This window comes from Taudactylus pleione, unplaced genomic scaffold (genome assembly GCF_031769625.1).
Source record: "Taudactylus pleione unplaced genomic scaffold, aTauple2 ptg000513l, whole genome shotgun sequence".
NCBI classification, from domain to species: domain Eukaryota; kingdom Metazoa; phylum Chordata; class Amphibia; order Anura; family Myobatrachidae; genus Taudactylus; species Taudactylus pleione.
The window spans coordinates 1,823,157-1,845,463 of record NW_028284915.1 but is presented as its reverse complement, the minus strand read 5'-3'; the positions used below and the strand labels follow the sequence as shown (position 1 = coordinate 1,845,463).

At 41.8% G+C, this 22,307-nt stretch overlaps 1 protein-coding gene across 1 annotated transcript in view; it reads left to right on the top strand.

The window, feature by feature from the left end:
* Positions 1-22,307, top strand: part of ANXA10 (annexin A10) — an 80,443-nt gene that overhangs the window by 15,984 nt on the left and 42,152 nt on the right. Inside the window, exons 5-9 of the mRNA XM_088450284.1 lie at positions 55-168; positions 13,608-13,698; positions 16,302-16,381; positions 21,223-21,276; positions 22,129-22,222. Of these exons, the coding sequence (XP_088306410.1) occupies positions 55-168; positions 13,608-13,698; positions 16,302-16,381; positions 21,223-21,276; positions 22,129-22,222 (433 nt within the window). The remainder of the gene's footprint in view (positions 1-54; positions 169-13,607; positions 13,699-16,301; positions 16,382-21,222; positions 21,277-22,128; positions 22,223-22,307) is intronic.

Genomic DNA, 22,307 nt, shown 5'->3' with positions numbered 1-22,307 from the left:
TGATGAAACTGCTATTAAATAACTCTACTTCCTAACTGATTACCTTTCTTAAAGGATTTGCGTGAGGACTTGAGAGAAAATCTTGATGGCCATTTCAAGGAAGTCATGGTGGGTTTGATGTTCTCTTTCCCAGCTTATGATTCCCATGAACTCTATCATGCCATGAAGGTAATTTTCACTTTATTTACTTCAGTAACTCCAAAAGTCTTTGCTATGGGGAAGATATTGAACTGCAGGCAATGAGTGCAATAAAATCTAGCTTATGATGCGTGTGATGGGAATGTTTCTCTCTAATTGTAGGCTCTGTACTTACAAGCCTATGTTTATGCACTTGCATGTTAAAGCAAGAATTAATTTTTCAAGGATAAGTTTAATGAGTTTAATGAATCGCTTGCAGGGTGACCACATTACTTCAATAGACAGCCCTAGGGTCTCTTGAATCTTTGAACACCAGCATTACTGCATTTATTAGTAGAGCGGTGGCATCATGAAGACCTCACACTGCAGTGGGGTGCCAAATAGTGTAAAAAATTGAGAGGTTTAAAAAACAAACACATAAAAATCTTCACTGCCCACAAGTGAGTGACACTCTTTGAACACATGGTCACCCTAAAACTTCCCAAACTGTCCTTACCACCAAGCCTATGTCTTTCCAGTGAAGGTCATACTGCCCATTTCTTCTAAGATTAGAAATGCTGAACAGTTTTGTGTTTTTTTTATCATATTCACTATGTCATAACTTGTATAAAATGTGTTTATTTGACAGTATACTGTACTGTACTTGGGAGAACTGAACAAATAAATTGTAGCATATAAATTTGGGTACCACTAAGTGGATGAAAATAATTTTGAAAAGAATAAAAAAAAGTGAATTATTACCATTTTTCTAAAAAAGAGAAACTGGCAGATTGTCAAACCGCCAAATTTGGCCTGGTCATAAAGTGGTAAAAACCTCCGAACATTGAGGGGATAAATAAGATCAGAGGATGGATAATATCATTTAAGGTGATGGTATGAACATTGCCATGAAACGTACTGTACTTGAAATTTACAGGTGCTCTACAGGCGGCCCTAGAAATCAGGCATCTCTCGATGCTTTCAATCAACATATTTTGCATTCTAATAGGTGAGTGACAGAGCTAAGGTCCTAAGATCTAGAATTTTAACTAAAGAACTGAAAACTTGAGATGCATAAAGGTATGGTCCTAAAGTAGTAGTAGTGAGGATTTTGAAATGGCATTTTTACTGATTCCACAAAACACATTTCCAATTGATTCCATGAAAGTTATTAACAAATAATTTTTTGGAAGCCATTACAAACACCACATTGTGGGTTTCTATGATTGTGCTACTCGGGCAATTAGCCTCATTTGTGTTAATAGAAATGCTCTTCAAATGTCCTTTAATATCTGACAGACTAAATAATGTACTTTGGGCCTGATTCAGACCCACTCGCGAGCGGCTGTCCGCTCGCAAGTGGGTCGATGTTATGGACTTAGCATGTGCACGACGGAGGGAGCTCCGTCGAGCGCATGCGCCAGACGCGACGAGCGAAGGAAAGTCCTTCGCTCGTTGTGTCCGATCAAAGGGGGCGTGCTGTCAATGTTGATTGACAGCACGCCCCCTTTGGTGGGCGTGCCAGGGGCGTGCCTCCCTGACGGGGGCGTTCCCACGGGAACGCCTCCCGTCAAAAGCCGGCCCACTGACATCACTAGTGATGTCAGTGGGAGTGATTTTGGCTCTGATAGAGCCAAAATCACTCCGGAGCTTGCGGTTGAAAACCTCAACCGCAGGCTCCGGCTCGCAATTTCGATAGTCGCGATGGTCACGACCATCGCGGCCATCACAATGCACGCTCGTATAGCCTGTGGGTGGTGACCCACAGCTATACGAGCATCCAGGAGGACGCTCAATTTTCATGGAGCCCGGCCCTCATTCAGAGCGTGCGCTCTGCTCAGAGCGTACGGCTCTGAATGAGGGCCTTTATTTCCTGATCTAAATCTGGAGAACACAGATCTTCACAGTAGAGATGAGCAGTTCAAACTTGGAGAAATCCAACAGAAACAAATTTGGTTTTCAAAACAAGGCAAAACGCCATTTTTCAGGAAATGTCAGATATTGCGTGTTTTGGATAACATACACATCCCTTCCTTGTGATCTCAGGTGTCATTTTAGATAGGAGAGTGCATGGAGAATGTTGTTGGCTGTACCTGTGCTGAAATAGTCCAATTGGAGAAAGTTGTAGGTGGCTGGAGTGGGTAGAAAGGGTGGAAAATAAGGCATCTTTCATTTGTGTGTTTCTAAGGGATACACACCAGCAAGCAATCTGCAACACAGGTTCCTCCTGCATATGTTTGTCAGACACTAGCAACTAGCAAGCAATCTGCAGTACAGGCTCCTCCTGTTTTTGTTTGTTTGAAGTAGGGGTGAGCGGGTTCGGTTTTACTCGGATTTACTCGGATCTTTAAACGGCATTTTATTGGCTATCGCCTATCATGTGTTTTGGATAGCCAATATAATAAATCCGAATTTGCGGTAAAGTGGCGATAAGAACCGAGTAAATCCAAGTAAAACCAAACCCGCTCACCCCTAGTTTGAAGTGATCTGCACTTACTATTGTTTTTCACAAGTGTACAGATGTATCCTCATACATCTTGCCTCAATACGCCATGCTACGTGACTTGTCTGACAATGAGAGAGCTGCCAGATCTCGTACAGAAAATCAAATCAATAAGTCACAGATGCACAAATACAGCAATGAGATTCATCTACGCATGTGTTAAAAATTGAATGTGTAAAAAAAAAAAAAAATGTAGCCCCACCCCATAAAATACAACCAGCAGTGAGCTTTGGAGCCCCAGTACTGGTTGTGCTACATACAGGGGACAAACGACATAGGGGTCCCCCGTATTAAGAACAACCAGCACCGGGCTTTTCAGAACCTTTCCTGGTTGCCAAAATACGGGGACAAATGATGTAGGGGTCCCCCGTATTTAGTGCAACCAGCACAGGGCTCTGAGCCAGTCCTGGTTCTGAAATACAGGGGGGAAAAATGCATAGGAGAACCACAAGTACCAGCAGTGGGGGCACTAAGGGCCTGCTGGTACCTATACTACCCCTGCAAAAGAAATACTCAAATAAAACACACAGACATAGTCTTTTAAATCTATTATTTATCGGGACCTTCACCTGGAGGGCGATGGCCTTTAAGCTCTTTTTCATAGCCGTCGCCCATCCAGGGCTTCTGTGGCGTCTTCAACTGGAGCGCGGCGGCCAGTAAGCTCTTTTGCGCGGCTGCCGCACATCCAGGGTTTCTGCAGCGTCTTCACCTGGAGCACAGCGGCCAGTAAGCTCTCTTGCGCGGCCGACGCACATCCAGGGCTTCCTGGCATCTTCATTGTTCAGCTGGTCTCTCCAGCTCCCCGGCCGACGACTGAATGGACGGGGCTCGCACTTCTGGCTGTATTTAAGCCAGCCAAGGGGGCGGGGTGAAAATGTCGCAAGCCTTGATTGGCTCGCGGTGGCCATCTTTGAATTTCAAAAATGGCGCTGAGGCGCCATTTTTGAAAAGGGCACGCTTGGTTCTCATTCAATTCAATGGTGAGAACCGTTCATTGGCTGAGAGGCGGAAGGCTCGCCTCTCTCAGCAAATGAGCGTTCCGCACCGGGATTTCTGGGCTGAAATGCCAGGCAGAGCTGTCATTCAGATAGTAGTGTTCTTATAGAACACTACTAAAGTTCGTGGGTCCGGGTATCTCGGTTTTATTTTTTTGCCAAGACCCTGGATTGTGCGCAGAGGACCTGATCCACACATAGGAGGAGGTGAGTATGAAATTTTTTTTTTTGCAGGTAATCCATAGGATAATCTACTGGAGAAGAGAACAGATTGGCTTCAGGGATACATAGGTGAGTATGTGAGATAGTGTGTGCATGTGTGAGTACATGTGTATGTGCATGTATGTTTTATTAAAATTATACTTTTCTACGGTGTGTATGTGTGTTTTTTTTAATATTGCTTTTGCTGTGGAACTAAAAGCCCGTAATGCCCCGCATGCTGATACTTGTGGTTCTCCAAGTACCAGCATGCAGGGGAGGCTTGCTGGGAACTGTAGTTCCACAGCAAAATCCAATATTTATATTTTCAAATGCACCTCACTTTACATAATCAACCCGGCACCCACCGCCCAGGGGTGCCGGGGATAGCCCCAGGCTATCAGCCTGGGCCTGGGGTGCCCTGAGGAGGGGAACCCCTTTTTTTGGGTCCCCAACTCCCCTGGCCTGGGCTGACTAGCGGTCAGGGGTGATGCTGCGGCTGGGGGCACTGGTGAAAGGGCTCCCCTGGCTGTGGCATCACCCCACCCCCCGCTAGACGGAGTCCGGTGCTGGTTCTGGGAAATACAGGGGGAGCCCTATGCATTTTTTCCCCCTGTATTTCCAGAACCAGGACCGGCTCAGAGCCCTGTGCTGGTTGCACTAAATACGGGGTATCCCTATGCCATTTGTCCACCATATTTTGGCAACTAGGACAGGTTCTGAAAAGCCTGTTGCTGGTTGTGCTTAATACAGGAGACCCCTACATTGTTTGTCCCCTGTATTTAGCACAACCTGTACTGGGGCTCCAAAGCCCGGGGCTGTTTTTTTTTTAAGGGGTGGGGACAAGCCATTTTTTTTAGTTTTTTTTTTTCTTAAAACACGAGCAGCCAGTCCTGGTTGTGCTCAAATCGCGGCTCACTACGTCATTGCCGGCGGCGGGCCTGGATCTGAGAGGATCCAGTCCCTGCCAACCATTCTGCTGAGTACAGCAGCGGTGCCCATTTAAAAAACGGCGACTCAGCCGGACCCTCCGCCGTCGCTGGACCCTCCGCTGACACCCGTGACCTGCCACCGCTCCCCCGCGCCCCCCGAGCCGCCAATGACACCCGCATCCCACCGCCGCTGATGTCCCCGCCACCGCTTTTGTCCCCGCCGCATCCGTGTCCCTGACGCTGCTACCATTGCCCGCTATCGCCCACAAATGATGGCTATCTTGCTGCACCCAAGTGAAGCCACTATGACTACACCTGCTGGAGGTTCCTACTGCGGCTGCGCAAGAAGTTGAAAAGTCCTATCTTTATAATGGCGTATTCTTGAGGTAATAGTTTAAAAACTGTAACTTTTTAATTTACCTGAACCTCAAAAGCACGTACCCTGGCACAATAGCTACCTAATAAAACAAACCCCAAGTCTAAATTCCACCCCTACCCTGAGTTTTGCCTTCCCAAATATCCCCCATAGACTACAGCAGAAAAAGGTTCCTAATTGACAATGTCAGAAAAAAGTGACAGTTGGAGATTTAGATTACTCCCAAATCCTCATTTTTTTTATGTTTTTGCCCTGAAATTTGGCAAGCAGCACCCAATGACAGTTCTACCCGCCCCTACCAGATCCGTACCTCCTATAGCTTTTTAGGTGTAGCCCCTTGAACACCCTACCCCCCCTCCGGAATTCTCTATGGAGAAATCTGTTTTTTTAGATACAACTGTGCCCTTATAATATATATATTGTTTTTAAAGAATAAGCATTGTTTCTGAAAAATGTAACTTTAGAATATACAGTATATTTCCAGGGAAGATGGCGTGTGTTTGAGAGGCAGTGTATATTAGTTTACTTACTGGGTGTTTTAGCCCTGTCAGTTGCACCCCAAAATATTAAAAGTTTAATGTAGACATTTAAAAAAAAAAAAAACTAAAATATTTTAATAAAACTTCATGGTAAAGTTAACACTCCCTCATTACCCTATGCCATTGTACATTCACTTAGTGTGGCGGCAGTTACAAGTTCACATAAAATATCTTTACTTCTGTCCTGGTGTAAATCAATTATGAATCAGTATATAGAATAACATGAGCATCCTAGCAATAGTGCTGACAGTCATAGTACTTCTTCAACATCTACTTTTATAAAAAGGACAAGGGGCTAGATGGTGTAAGATCGGCCACTGCAAATCTAAGCAATGTTTGACTATCTCTAAGAAAACATTACCGCTAACTATGAAGGGAAAAGTTACTGCCAAAAAATGTGAAATCTCCAACATACCATAAACCACATTCAGTGGCAAGGACAGGCTCAGACCATGGCCTCTTTATTTGCGAGTTGTCCTACTACTGCTCTTACACGCACTAGAATGCCTATTGCAAAAGCCAAACTAAGTCAAACCAAACAAGAAAAATAAGTCTGTTTGGCAGTGCACTTGGACAAATAATAGCAGTTAAAAAACTATGGGCCTGATTCAGACCCACTCGCGAGCGGCTGTACGCTCGCAAGTGGGTCGATGGTCTGCACTGAGCATGCGCACGACGGAGGGAGCTCCGTCGTGCGCATGCGCCAGACACGACGAGCGAAGGACTTTCCTTCGCTCGTTGTGTCCGATCAAAGGGGGCGTGCTGTCAATGTTGATTGACAGCACGCCCCCTTTGGTGGGCGTGCCGGGGGCGTGCCTCCCTGACGGGGGCGTTCCCACGGGAACGCCTCCCGTCAGAAGCCGGCCCACTGACATCACTAGTGATGTCAGTGGGAGTGATTTTGGCTCTGATAGAGCCAAAATCACTCCGGAGCTTGTGGTTGAAAACCTCAACCGCAGGCTCCGGCTCGCAATTTCGATGGTCGCGATGGTCACGACCATCGCGGCCATCAAAATGCACGCTCGTATAGCCTGTGGGTGGTGACCCACAGCTATACGAGCGTCCAGGAGGACGCTCCATGAAAAAGGAGCCCGGCCCTCATGCAGAGCGTGCGCTCTGCTCAGAGCGTACGGCTCTGAATGAGGGCCTATATTCTATAGATTTTTCATAAAAAATATGTTCTGGCACTAATTTTTTTTTAATTGAGTGAAATAAAATCTAAATAATAAAAAGACAATAGTAGTGAAGAAAAAAATAGTAATGTGAATGAAAAATGTGTACAACTATGTTCCAATCTGGAACAATGGCCCTCATTCAGAGCCGCTCGTTAGCGGCAGTACGCTCGTTCCGAGCGATGTTTGCACATCTGCGCATGCGTACGGTTTTTAGTACGCATGCGCGAACCAGTCAGTGCGGCCGAAAATCGTTGGTACGCAATATAGCGAGTGCCTGCTATTTTGAGTGACAGAATGAGGCGTATGTGGGTGGTAACAGGGGAAGGTGCTTGAAAATGGGGAGTGGAGATCCGAACGCAGGCGTGCTTAAAGGTCAAAACGGGCGTTTTATGGGTGTGCATATTTAAAACAGCAGCGTCATTGACCACGTCACTGGGTTATTTTATAGCCAGAACTGCTCGCAAATTTGTGGTAGCAAACACCAACCACAAGAATAGCGAGCAGTTCATACGCTGGTCGATGTACTCGATTAATCTAATAAATAGCGGACATGACGTAGGATGCGAGCGGCCAGGGGGCGTTTTTAACAAATAAACGAGCGTATGTTTTGCTCGCTCGTTCAGACTTAGAGGTGTAAACAGACTGCAATGTGCGTACGGATCATTTGAATAGCCACCCCTTGTTTTTAAACGAGCGACCACAAATAGCGAATGGCTCTGAATGAGGGCCAATGTCCCCTAATTATTGGAATTTGCAAATTAGTAACTAAATATAATATGTACTTAATAAACTACTGTGAACCTAATAGCAGTGACTATGAAGTCAAGTGGTGTTCTCTTAATAGACATTGTTTAGTCTGAGTTTATCTATTTAGGCAGTGTGAAATCCACAGTTATAAGTTGCAATATAGCATATATTAGTGCAGAGAGATACATGGTCTCTTTGTTGCCAGCCTTGTTAATTCTGAAATTAAGCTATAACCAGGCAGATGTTAGTTATATACTGTAGCAGTGTCCTCCTATTGAGAAAATAACTATTGTTTTGTTGTTTGATTCTCTGCAATTCTTAAAGTAATATCTTCAAAAATGAATTGTGCTTCTAAGTCACCGTGGTTCTCATAAAAAAATAGCTGTTTTAGTATTTAATGAACTGCAGCCATATAAGTACTTTACTCAAAAATTTGCAATCTATATGTAATCAATGTTACAGTGCCCATATGTTTTAATGTGAGTCAGGCATCTTCTGTAACCTCACATACACTATCTACTCACTCTGAGTCTAGATGTGTCACCTCTGAAACAGTTAAATGAGTGCAAAAAAGGACACTAAGGCTGAAGAACAAATTTGTGTTTTTACAAACTTCAAAGATCCCTCAGGAGAGTCTAAGGAAGTCCACGAGTGCTCTGTGTGAGTCTGACATTTCTAAATCTCACACTAATCCTAGAGAAACCTCCTTCCATCATTTCTGAACATTCTGCAAGTAAACCATCTAGGCACCTTCTCCCTGCTATATCATTTGCAGCAAATAGTTTACCAAATCTGGAATCATATACAAGCAGTCCAGCATCAGCTACGAGCAACATTCAATCTCCACTTTCAACACTTTCATCATCAACCTCCTCATTTGTGATCAGAGGTAATCCTCCTAGATCCAATTTGCAAAGGTAAGCTGACTCCCCTAATGCAATCCACAATTACAAAACTGAACCCTTGAGGGCTAGGGTTGCTGCTGCTGTGGATGAATCTTTATCACAGAAGGTTACCAAAAACACTGGTTGTTTCATACAATAATTGTCTGTGAAACAATCATTTTGCAAGAGTAACCAAGTATGATAGCCGTCTTCCTGTTGCATAGCGGATCACTAATGCCATGACAGCTATGTTAGCTTCAGATCTGCATCGAATATCCACCATGAATGCTCCTGGTTTTAGCTGATTAGCTGAGGTCATGTGTCCACACAAATAGCATCTTGATTCTGACTATCCACTTAACTATAGATATGTGGACAAGCATAACTAGTCAAAATAAAGATTACATGACTGTGACAGCCCACTGGGTGGGTGTATCACCTTCAGCAGCAGTGTCTAACACACAACACCAATTCATTCACAGACAGGCTACTCTCAGTATCACTGGCTTCACTAAGAAGCATACCGTTGTCAATCTGTGGAAAAACTCAGGGATGTAATAGCAAAATGGCACACCCTGCTAAGACTCTCCTCCAAAATTTGTCATTTCTGATGATGTAACTAACATTGTACGAGGTTTACAACTGGGTGAATTTGAACACATACCAGGTTTGCGCACACAATAAACTTGGTGGTTCAGAATTTCTTAAAACATTACAGGTCTGTGGCACTAGGGACCTCATTCAGAGCCGGTCGCACAGAGCGTGCGGTCGGTCTGAATGAGGGGAGGACATCTTGAATTTTCAAGACGTCCTCCTTTGCGGTGGTAAGGCTGTCAAGACCATCGCGACCATCGGGGCTTACGACAAGACCCTAGGATATGGTCTCCCTTGTCGGCCCCACTAGTGATGTCAGTGGGGCCGCCCCCAAACGGTAGGCATTCCCATGGGAACGCCCCCATTTGGGCTGCCACCCCCCCGGCCCGCCTTCCAAATGGGGCGAGCTGTCAATCAACATTGACAGCTCACCCCCTTTGGATGGAGACCCGCTACGACCAGCGCTGTTGGTCGTAGCGGGTCTCACGCATGCGCACGACGGCGCCATCATGTGCATGCTCTGTGGGGGGTCATTGACCCGGTCCGAGTGCATCAGCGCTAACAACCGGGTCTGAATGACCCCCTAGATGCTGGCTGTGGTCCAAAAACTTTATGGGCATTTTCGGCATTCAGTAACCACATGTAGAGTATTGCAGTAGCTGCAAGAAAAGCTCAATCTGCCATGCCACCAGCTGAAGCAAGAGGTAGTAACCAGGTTGAATCCACCCTTTATATATTTAGGCAACTGGAGAAACAACAACAAGCTATCAAGATGTACACATCAAGGCATGAGATAGGGATCAGGGGATATGTTACCTTATTTCAGCACACTGGAGAATACTCTCAGTTTTATACAAGCTGCTGAAACCATTTGAAATTGTAACCTATGAAGTGAATTGAGACACTGCCAGCCTGAGTCAGGTCTTAGCCTTTATTAAACTACTGGAAAAGAAACTAGAGAAGCTGAAGGAGCAGATGAAACTAAGTGATTCCACTAAGTATGTTGGACTTGTAGATCAAGTTCTTTATTTGCTTCACCAGGACCAAAGGGTGTGCAACATCTTAAAATTGGATCACTAAATTTTGTCAACCATGCTTGATACTTGGTTTAAGTCATATGTAATCTTTCTTTCTAACACAAATCTAAAGATATGCAAGAAGCTCCTTATGAGCAAGTTGTCTGCTCAAATGGCACATGACACTTCTTCTGCTTCAGTTTCTCCTGCAAATGCTAGACAGGAAAAAAAAACTGACCTTTCCCAAAATGATGAGTGATGATAAGACAACTCAGCACACCAGAGTGAAATATTATGACACTCCTGAATTGTTTAGTTTGTTAAAATGTGGATGTCCTTTTTAATACACAATATAAGGATGGGTGGGAGGGCCTAAGGACAACTGGATAGTACACCACTTTTCATTATAGGCTTTGCCCACATTGCTGTATTGGTGTAAAGATTGCTAGCTTGTTGTCCAACTCCATTTACCTGCACTGGCTTGCAGCCTGTGATTTGTTTGTTGGAGAAATTTGTTGTTATTATCTTTTCTACAAGGTCGTTACTCTGGCTTGAACTGCCTATATATGCTTAACATTTGTGATTTGCTATTTGGATTTAGTTTGTATTTCAAAAATAACATTTGAAAGCTTGTTTTTTTATCATTTGTTCCATGTTTCTGATTTACTATTCCTTATACTAATAAATGTTTTACCTTTGCTTCCACTAAATACATCACCTCCAATCACCTGTACTGGCCTTGGGCCTGTGATTTGCGGTTTGGAAAAGTCTGTTGGTAATATATTATATTTTCTAGTAGGCTTTTACTTTTAGGCTATTATTCTTGATTAATATAAACATTCTATAGGGTCATATAGTTTAATGCCATCCTGTCTGCCACTGTTGTGCTACTACTGTATGTTTCATAGATGTGCTATATACTTTTGTTTAAACTACTATGTATTTGTGCAATTGCTCTTTCATTTTGCTGCAGACTTTTGCTAATATTGGTGAAAACAATATTTTTAGATGTTCAAAATTGACTGTAAAAGACTGGAAAATAGTGATGTTAATATTAATAATACTATAGGAACAAAAACCTCAAAATTGCATGATTTTAGCTGTTCTCATCCATTTTTAAAGAAGTCCAAAACCAAAACAATTGAGGTTGGTTTTGCCGAAATTGAAACATGATGATTTAGAACCAAAACTACTACTTCACGGTAATCTAAAAAACAAGATCAAGAAATGCTAATGCCTGTTACAGAAATCAAAAAATATGAAATGGTAAAATAAGTAACAGTTGAGCAGCTGTCAGTGGTAATAAACTGAAGATACATTTAGAAGACTGCAGGAATTGTTTATATCTTCCTACTATATTTAAATCATTTAAATAAGTACTATACACTTGTTTTCTGCATCAGCATAATATATCCACAAGGCATATTCAAAATTTCTGGTATTAATCTTTAATGAGTGTTATTGTTTAAACTGCAAACGAAATGTAGTGTAAACAAAATGAAAAATAATAATTTGCAATTTATTTAATTCCAAAAAACAGATAAAGGAAAGATTACAATTTTGGTTTGGAGGTCTTACACTTTACTATGCTATTATATGTGGAGAGCTGGAAACTGTATAGACTTAAATAAACATATAATACATTTCTTTTTAAATAAATATTCACTGCACCTATATGCACAGATTAGTTACACGAGTAAATCTGCAAAAAATCAAAAATTTCAAGTGGAGTTCACCAAACTAGTTTGAAAATATTTACTTATCTGGCAGATTCCACCAATCAATATATCCACAGTGCCCCAAAACTCGAAGATGAAACCAGATCCAAAACCAAAACACGGGGGTCAACGCACATCTCTAGTTGTTAGGCTAGGTATATACTGGAGTGACGGGCATTTGTTCCGATATCGGATTGGAATGTCCATCAACAGTGATTGTGCGTCCACACTGGACGACTTTAATGAACGACATAACAATCATATTGCTAGGTTTGATGTGCAGCACATCAAAACTGGCGACCATCGCTAGCGACCATGGGAGCACACAAACATGCGTACACACTGAGCGATGTAGACCATATGTTGTTACAAAATGGCATATTGTCTGACATCGCTCTAGTGTGTACCTAGCTTTAGGGGCTTTTTCAACTCAGCAGTCCTCATACCTAAAATCAATACAAATGTCTGATGGCAAACATCCACAATTATTTTTCAACAGACCAGAGGAAGGAAGGATCTCAAGCCTGGCTAGAAATTTTAGTTGGCTCCTGATAAATACATATTGGCCATGGGAGAAGAAGGTGACTATTATCTCTAGCTCTGTGTTTCATCCTCTTGTGCTCAGTGGGTATCATAGAGGCTTCAAGCAAAGGTCACCAGTAATTTTAACTACAATCCGTATTTGGCCACACGGCGTTGGCAGGAAAGGGAATAGATTTACAAAATATATAAAGCGGTAAAGACTGTGAAAAACAGGGTTTGAAATCTTGAATGTTGGTAGACTGATACTATAATGGGATTTGATACTTCTTCATTGTGTGATCATTACAGGGTACCAAAGATACAGCACATCTTTTCTATTATTGTTACATAATAAGAATGATTTTCTACCAACATAATTTACAAAATATACTAATTTATTTAGTTACTCTAAAAAGTAAAGTGATTACATGGTAAAAATTCAAGGAATTTGTCCAAAATGTAATAAAATGGAGAATCCCATCTCCCAACTGCCCCTCTAGTGGTGGTGGGGTCCTTTCGACTAAAATCCCCTTGTCCCTCTTACCTTCTAAATGGTATAATTTTATTTGTTGGTTTACAAAAGTGTCTTTCTGTAAACTAAATTATAGCAAACATAAGTCCTGAATATGATTACTTGTTTTACCGGTTAACACTGTTTTAGATGTACATAGTAACTATAGCCTTCATGAAAAGATGTGAGTCAATCATATAACAATCATACAGCTCACAGCCGTTCATGGGCTGCCATGGAAAACAAAGCTGTTTTACTTTCTCTAAAGTGCCTTTCCAAATCCATCAAATATAACAAAACCTTTTTTATTAATTAGGCTGAGTTCTGACTGCTTTTATACATTAAAAAGAACACTTTATTCATATGTGATGGTGTACATGCACACAGTGGGGCCACTAGGGGAGTGCGGGACTCCATACAAAAGAATGATACCAAAATAGAACAGCTCTGCTATTTTGGTAACACCCCCACAGATAGTGTCATCACGCAGCACTGCAGCAGCTGTGATGGATGATGCTGGAAAGGCTGGGGGCTACCCAGCAGCTTCCGAAGCACTGGGCAAGGTCCCAGCATCACAGAAATGGAGGCATGATACACAGTCATGCCCCCAAAATGGCACACATCAAGGGCACGTAAGGATTAACTGAGTTTGTCCCAAGGTGTCACCACTCATAGTGAGACCACTGCATGCACGCACAGTATATCATGGTACTATAACCTGATCTAATACTTATTTCATTTTATAACTGCTTTTTTTTTACATTATACACCTGTATACAGGGAGCTGGTACAGATGAAAACTGCCTTATTGATATTTTAGCATCGAGAGCTAGTTCAGATATATTTCAGCTGAAAGAAGCCTATTTAATGCGTAAGTATTAATTTAGTTACTATATTTAAATCTAAGTAGATACCAGTTTGGATGTATATACTGTGTGTACCTGTTCTGTAAATTCATTTGCAAGATACAGTATATGTATTTATTTATATTTTGGAAATACAAAGAGATGCATGAATATTATATATTACATTTTTTTTTTTTGCAAATGCACTTTACTGTCCAACAAGCAGTTAAAGTTACATAACCACCTTCTTGTCTTTGGCACTATGCTGCATAAAAAAAAAACATATGTATATATCTCTTGAAGTCCAACTTGATACCACTTTAGAATGACCCCTTTCATTAATTAATATTTTATCATCTAAATATTTAATATTTTTTAAAAAAATTTATAATTTATATTTCTGCATTTCTCCTGTAAACTACAGCTCTGTTTCACTTCGTTTTATGTCTTAATAAAATTATTATATTTTGCCAAGGTGCAACCAGAAAGTACATGATAAGGGATAGGCCAAGTACAGTAAGGCCGTGTTTACATGTTTCTAACCAAATTAGATGTGATCGCACCTGAAAGTACTTACTTTTTTGTTGGAGCAGTGGGTGTAGTGATAGTGGGTTTGCTGGGAGTAATGTAGGCAGGGGTGCTGAGAAGGGGGGTGGTACTGATTAGACAGGCCTGGCTTGCTAGAGGGGCCTAGTGGGAGCCAGGGTCTGCTGCTGAGTGGGAAATAACACTGCAGTGCAAAGTATTTATAACTTTTTTGGAGGAGGTGTGGCCACACCTACCTGTTTTGGCCACACTCCCCAGTACCCGAGTCCCATTCAGCTCTCAGTGGCCTGAATGTAGGTCCTGTTTCCCTGTTGCTGATAGGAAGAACATCATGAGGGATAAGCTTTGGGGTTCTGTCTGGGATAGATGCAGAAGTGAGATAATGGAGTTATAAGATAATAATTGGGATATGAGAAAATAAAGTATATGGTACTATAAAACCATGGAAAAATTAAATATGTCTGTTTTCAGGCAGATCTCTTACTTAAGAGGATATTTCTGGAGAAAGTGAGCACTGATAATGGTGATGGCTATGAAATCATGTGTATAGAGAGTGACAGTGCTGTCTCATTGATTCATACAACTCAGCACATGGGAGCATATCTGCATTTTGCTCTGTGCATGCAATGTGGGTGTAATTAAGGCTGACTTACAGCACCTCTGCATTGGCCCCAATGTGAGATGATGAATGATAATGTCACTAGAAGGTGATGTATAAGAGTATGTAATAGGTGTGTAGGCTTGGGATGGTTTTAAATAATAAGAGAGCAGATAATATCATCCATTCCATCACATATTAGACCGGTAACAGACAGTCACTACCTGAAATCCCTGTGAACCCTCTATCACTCCATTTTGCATTTGATGGCAACAACAATCTACAGTATGTATTATCTTTTTCTAGTTTATTGGCGACATATCTCTGGTGGATGCTGGATGGCAATGATGATGCTGATGATGTTCAGCATCACTATCTTGCTACTTCTTTGTTGCTTATTGGCTGCTCCAGTTAATAATACTTAATTAGCATTGCAGCTATGTTATATAGTGTGAGGTTACAGCCTTTTATTTGCATTATTTGATTGACCTTTCCATTTGGGCTTCGGCAGGAAAGGAGATTACAATTTCATTTTAAAGGGGAAAACAACAAATGTTTGTATTTAATTTTTTGGTGTTTTTAATTAATTATACCATTCCCTCCTGGCTTTGATGCTTCATTATTTTGTTATATTTTGTACAAATGGGGTAATGTGACTAAAGCATTTACCACCAAGCCACATCTCTATCCTATCTTCTCCCTATCATGGGGTGTCAGTATAAACACTTTTACCCCTGAAAGGTTCCTGCCACAAATAATACTGTTTCAGTTGGACACATCTTCACTGAACATAGGTACATAAATAGACTTTTTCGAGAATGTTTGTTTTCCTATAAATGTTCGGGGCACAAATGTGTCCAAAACTAAATGAGTGACTGAGTGACTTCATAAATAAGGAAAACGGTCTCCCACAGAGAGATTGATTGAAAGACAGAGAAAAAAAATACAGTATTTTCACCTCTAAAATCCTGCACAGAACACTGAGGAAGAAAATGAAAATGTTAGCATTTTCTATATATATGTTGTAGATACTGTACATCATAAGAAGACACATGAATGTGCAAGTGTTTTTATTGTTTGTTTCTTTTATACATTTCTGATACTATTTTCATTTTTGATGAATGCACACCACAGATTTAATTACACACAGACATTATAGACAATAAAAATTATTACACCCCAATTAACAAGAATAAACCTTTTGTGGTATTGCCTCCACGTTTTTATGGCCACTTAATATTGGGGCAAGTTTTCCTTAGTGTGTATGCTTGGTTCATTAAATTTTTATTGCAAATTATTCAAGTAGTATATGTTATTTAACATTTTGTGAATATTGTATAAATTACTGTTTTCCTTGTACCAGGTCTGATGATGTTATCAGCACTTTAGATGTTAGATAAACCGTTTTCTTGCATGTTGTGGATGTTTTTATAGAACACATGTGTGACATTCAAAATAATATGCAAACATTTGTTTCCCTTGTAGAATATGGCAACAATCTGGATGAAAACATTTATTCTGAAACCTCAGGGCATTTTAGGGATGCTTTAATGAACTTGGTCCAGGTACTGTTTTCTATCATCCGTAGATGAAATAATAGTAGAATATAGTGTTGTTTAAAGTAATTACAAGTTCAAATAAATCCAACACAGCATAATGCAGTAATGCACATTAACAGAGTAGATAATATTTACGTCCCAGTAACCTTAATGGAAACAGTGCATCCATCATTTAAACTATTCCTTCATTAAATAAGCAAACTGGAGAGAAAATATGGGTAACATACTGTACATGATATGTTTATCAGTGGAAACTGTTAATGCTTATGGAAAACCTTATGTAACCACAGTGTGCTTTCTGGTACACAAGCACCATTAACTGTCAGGCTCCAATATATGGGGTAGCTCTCAAGTTTGTAGTAACATTAAGTGCATTCTTAGCACCTCCAATCTTCCCTGTAGCATAATGTACAAGAGTAAATACTGTACGTGTGTGTGTGTCTGTCAGTCTATTTACACACACACATACATTATCTGGGTGTGTTCTAAGAATGTCAAAATTCTTCATGTACTGTAGGCACTGATGAAATAGCGACATGATAGAATGTCAACATATCGTGCCTGGTGGCCCAAGGGTGACTTACCTGCTCCTGATGGCTGCAGTGGTATCTTCCAGGTCCCAGCAGTCACATGACTGTGACCCTACCCCTAAACCTGACCCTCCCTATAGTGCCTAACATTAACCTTCCCCTAGTGTCTAACCCTCCTATTCCACAGCTTAACTCTAATATCAGCATTCTGATAATTTTGACATCCCACATGTCAACATTTCACTAGTGTCGACATTGTGGTGTTGACATTATGAATGTCAACATTGTTATTGTTGACGTGATGACTACATCCCCACATAATCTATCTATCTATCTATCTATCTACAGTATCTATCTTTTTACAATTTCAGCATGAAATAAATGCTTTAAATACTGCCTGAATATAGGAGATCTAACGCAAACTGTATGCATGAATAAAAATAAATGAACTGCGCTAGGTATGTCTATACAGCTGCTCAATTAAAAAACATCAAGTATGGAAAGGGAAAATGAGCGCTTGTTAAAACTAGATCAGGGAAAACAAAAAAAATGAAACAATAAAAAAAAATAAAAAAAAAATTCTATAAACAAACAAACAAATGAACAAACATAAAACACTGAAACCATATGTTTAAGCTCTTTTAGGAAAAATTGATGGCAGGTCCAAGCAAGCGTGCAGTGGTATGTTAAATCCAATGCGACCTAGCTGTCCCTACCTTAATCTGTGGCTTCTAGTGCTGGCAGCATGTTGAATTGCCTGCACTGCACAGGAAGCTGCACGAAGTGTAAGTGGGGTAGCGGTGGTTGTGAGCAGCGGCACAGGATGACGTCAACAAGTCAGGAAGATCGTCAAGTTGTAGTTGTAGTCCAGTAATGCTCCACTGTTCTTCCTCCACACTATCTCAGGGTCCAACGCGTTTCGTACCTGCCTAGGTACTTTTTCCTTGAAAAAGTACCTAGGCAGGTACGAAACGCGTTGGACCCCTGAGATAGTGTGGAGGAAGAACAGTGGAGCATTACTGGACTACAACTTGACGATCTTCCTGACTTGTTGACGTCATCCTGTGCCGCTGCTCACAACCACCGCTACCCCACTTACACTTCGTGCAGCTTCCTGTGCAGTGCAGGCAATTCAACATGCTGCCAGCACTAGAAGCCACAGATTAAGGTAGGGACAGCTAGGTCGCATTGGATTTAACATACCACTGCACGCTTGCTTGGACCTGCCATCAATTTTTCCTAAAAGAGCTTAAACATATGGTTTCAGTGTTTTATGTTTGTTCATTTGTTTGTCCATATAATTTTTTTTTTTTTTTATTGCAAACTGTATGCATGTATAGCTTGAAGAACATGACTTTAATTCCAACTTTTTCCTGCTAAGCTCAAGTCTATGAGGACACAGGTTTAACATGATCTCTTCTTCTATGCTTCCTCTAAGCTTCTTAGTTGTGTACATGATTTTCTGTGGTACTGACTAACATGCCTGGGTGTAATCAATTCATTCTAAGGCCCGTATTCAATTTGAGTCGAAAAGCCAGAATCGGCGAAAAAGTTTAACCGATGACGTCATTTCGCCAGGCGCATAAGTATCGCCGTATTCAATTTGAAAGACTTTCCGCCTAGGCGGAAAGCCAATGCAATGTAATAGGCGGAAAAAGTTTCGCCTACGAATAGAAGGCGAAAAAAAGTGCAGATTTGGGGTTTTGGGGTGCGAAGTTGTGGGAACCCCGTACAGCCTTCAGACTGTCCACCAAAGGTAAACTGTGTCAAAATGAAAAAAAAAAAACACTTAAGAACACCCCATAAAATCACTTTCATTTTGGGGGTGAAAAAATGTCGGGGGACATAATTAAAAACTAACGAACTAGACTCTAGGGGGGTCCTTAAGTATGCCCCATGTGATTTTTTTCATTGCAAGGGCTTGCGGCAAGTGGATTTTCACGATTTTTTAAACTAAACTTTAGCAATTTTAAAATATGCTGGCCCCCATTTTCAAGTACCCCAAATTTGCTGGGATAAGTTATTTTCTACAAAAAAAACCTCCTGAATACTATTCTGCACCACTTATACAAAAATGCTATTTAGCAGCTATTGAGCCCATTTAAAAACAACAAATAACCTTCAGCAAGAAAAAACGGGGGTAACCATGGCTAACCTCCATGTCAGCGCATCTTTTGGGGGGTGTCAGGCTGATTTCCCCAAATCTGACAGTACTTTCCGCTTGTTTAAGTTTCGCCGGGTTCCGTTTTCGCCTACTTTCAAATTGAATACAAGGATACGCGGGCACGTGCGCGATACTTTTCCGCCTGCAAAACACGCGATGTAGGCGAAAAGTCCGGGAGGCAGAAAAGTATCGCAGGTCCGCTCAAATTGAATACGGCTCTAAGGGGTAAAATTACTAAGAATCGTGTCTGGTCGAGATGTCAATCACGGGTGTGTTTGGCCATTTTTTACCACTCGCAAATTTACTAAAGACAAAGCGCACGCTCGGAATGAGGGCCGTCCTCCATAAATATGGAGCGTCCTCCTGGACGCTCGTATAGCTGTGGGTCACCACCCACAGCCTATACGAGCGTGCAGGTTGATGGCCGCGATGGTCTTGACCATCGCGACCATCGCCACTGCGAGCCGGAGCCTGCGGTTGAGTTTCTCAACCGCAAGGCCCGGAGTGATTTTGGCTCTATCAGAGCCAAAATCACACCCACTGACATCACTAGTGATGTCAGTGGGCCGGCTTCTGATGGTAGGCGTTCCCTTGGGAACGCCCCCGTCTGGGAGGCACGCCCTCGGCACGCCCACCAAAGGGGGCGTGCTGTCAATCAACATCGACATCACGCCCCCTTTGATCAGACACAACGAGCGAAGGAAAGTCCTTCGCTCGTCGCGTCTGGCGCATGCACACGACGGAGCTCCCGCCGTCGTGCGCATGCGCAGTGCACACCATCGACCCACTTGCGAGTGGGTCTGAATCAGGCCCAAAGTCAGGTGTGAAATCATGAAACTCACTATAAAACAAGGGTGAAAGCACAAATAGAAATAAATATACCATTGGCAAAACTCGCAAGTACTTTCCATGGAAAATATACAACTCTGGAATTTACCAAGAATCGTGATTGAATAGAAGTTTTAAATAGACTACCTCCTGAGCTGCAAGTTTGTCAGAAACATACAAAGATCAGTGTGATCTGTGTATGTTTCTGCCTCTACTGTCTAAATAGTTAATTTAAAAAAAAATTATGTATGGTTCTCCCCCAAAGCATAACCAGTCCCGGGCTCAGTGATATGTACAGGCTGCATGTTCGGGTGAGTGGTCAGACTCAGGGAACTCAGGGATAAACACAATCACATACACCATCGAAAAACTTGATTCAGCAAATCACGATTCTTGGTAAATTTATGAGTTTCAGCAGGAAAAAGTCTCCCGAGTTTCATTTACCCCAAAGTAAATTTACCCCAAAGTCTTGTCTGCCTGTGGCCCTTAATATTGAGGCTGTGTAGCCTTAGGGCCTGATTCAGAGCCGCTCGTAAGCCGGCCACTCGTTCGCACTGAGCGATGTTCGCACAACTGCGCATGCGTACGGTTTGTAATACGCATGCGCGAACCAGTCAGTGCGGCCAAAAATCGTTTGCTCGCTAAATAGCGAATGCCTGCTACTTTGAGTGACAGGAGGAGGCATATGTGGGTGGTAACAGGGGAAGGTGCTTGAAAACTGGGAATGGAGATCAGAACGCAGGCGTGCTTAAAGGTCAAAACGGGCGTTTTAAGGGAGTGCATAATTAATACAGCAGCGTCATTGACCACGTCACTTGGTTTTTTTAAAGCCAGAACTGCTCGCAAAATAGCGGTTGGAAAAACCAACCACAAGAATAGCGAGCAGTTCATACGCTGTACGATGTACTCGATTAATCTAATAAATAGCGGACATGACGTATGGTGCGGGCGGCAAGGGGGCGTATTTTTCAAAATTTCGACCGCAAGTTTGGCTCGCTCGTTCAGACTTAGAGTCGTGAACAGACCGCAAAGTGCGAACGGTTCATTTGAATAGCCACCCCTTTTTTGAAAACGAACGACCGCAAATAGCGAGCGGCTCTGAATGAGGTCCTTAGTCTGCATTATTAAAATCTAAACATCATTTAATAGTGTGTTATATTTCCATTTCTATGACACATGGCAAAATATTCCTTTACTTATTTAACATACACATTGTTATCAGTGTTTATGCATCGAAGATGCTATTTATTAAATATTTTTGTTAATATCTCTCTGTCTAAATATATCATGATCACTTTTACATTCATGTTATTTGTTTATTGCAGGGAGTAAGAGAGGAAGGATTTCCAGATCCTGGTATAGCAGCTCAGGATGCAATGGTACATAACGCTGCTCACTTAATTTACTGATTCCAGCTTGCTGTATAATTCATAGGTCAATCATGCAAATTATAAATGGAATTATAACTTTAAATAATCCTCTATTTTCCCAATAGTGGAACATTGTTGGAGCTTCCTCCCTGAGAAACTTGCAATTTAATCCATTTAGCAGGGTGCTGCCCATGGCCCCTTTTCTCTCAAATCCCATCAGATACCCCTTACTACATACAGAGAGAACCAAGCAGCACTGAACATCAGAGCTTGTACTGTATTGTATGTATGTGCCGGGATCCTGCTAAATGCAGTGAATGTAGGTTGTTTCTAGGGGAGGAGCCTCTTACTGATAGGGCTATTTCACACACATGGTTTTCACCGGTCAGCAAAAAACAGAGTATTTTTTTGCCTTGTGTAAAATTGAATTAAGTATGGAAATGGATGGGTCCTTTCCAACGGCACGGACACAGCACGGTCGGAATGCTACAGCCAGGAATATCCACTGATAAGGGCGGGTGCTGTGCCGTGTCCGTGCCGTCCCTGCAAGTCAGTGAAGTATATGTTACAATGTTTCTTTTCACTCACGCCGGCTCTTCTCAGCTTGTACAGCAGCTGCTGCACATATCTTATACAGTAATAAAAAAAAAAACACAACATTAAAAAACGCTCAAAGCCATTGCATGTGAAAGGCGCTGATTGCCTGAAAAAAAAGTCCGGGTTTGGACAGTTTTTTTGCCGGCAGATGAAAACCGGCGTGTGTGAAATAGCCCATAAGAGAATCTATTTTGTATAATGTAACTATTGGTAACTATCTGAAGAAATTGCACAAACTAAGTGGTATGTCCGGTTATGTTCTAGGTTCTCTGGGACGCATGTCAAAGAAGAACAGGAGAGCACAAAAACATGATGCAGATGATTTTATGTAACAAAAGCTACCAGCAATTATGGATGGGTAAAAATCCTGTATTGTGATTCTAGATAAAACACATGGGTAAACATGGGGACAGTGGGCCTGATTCAGACCCGGTCGCAAGCGC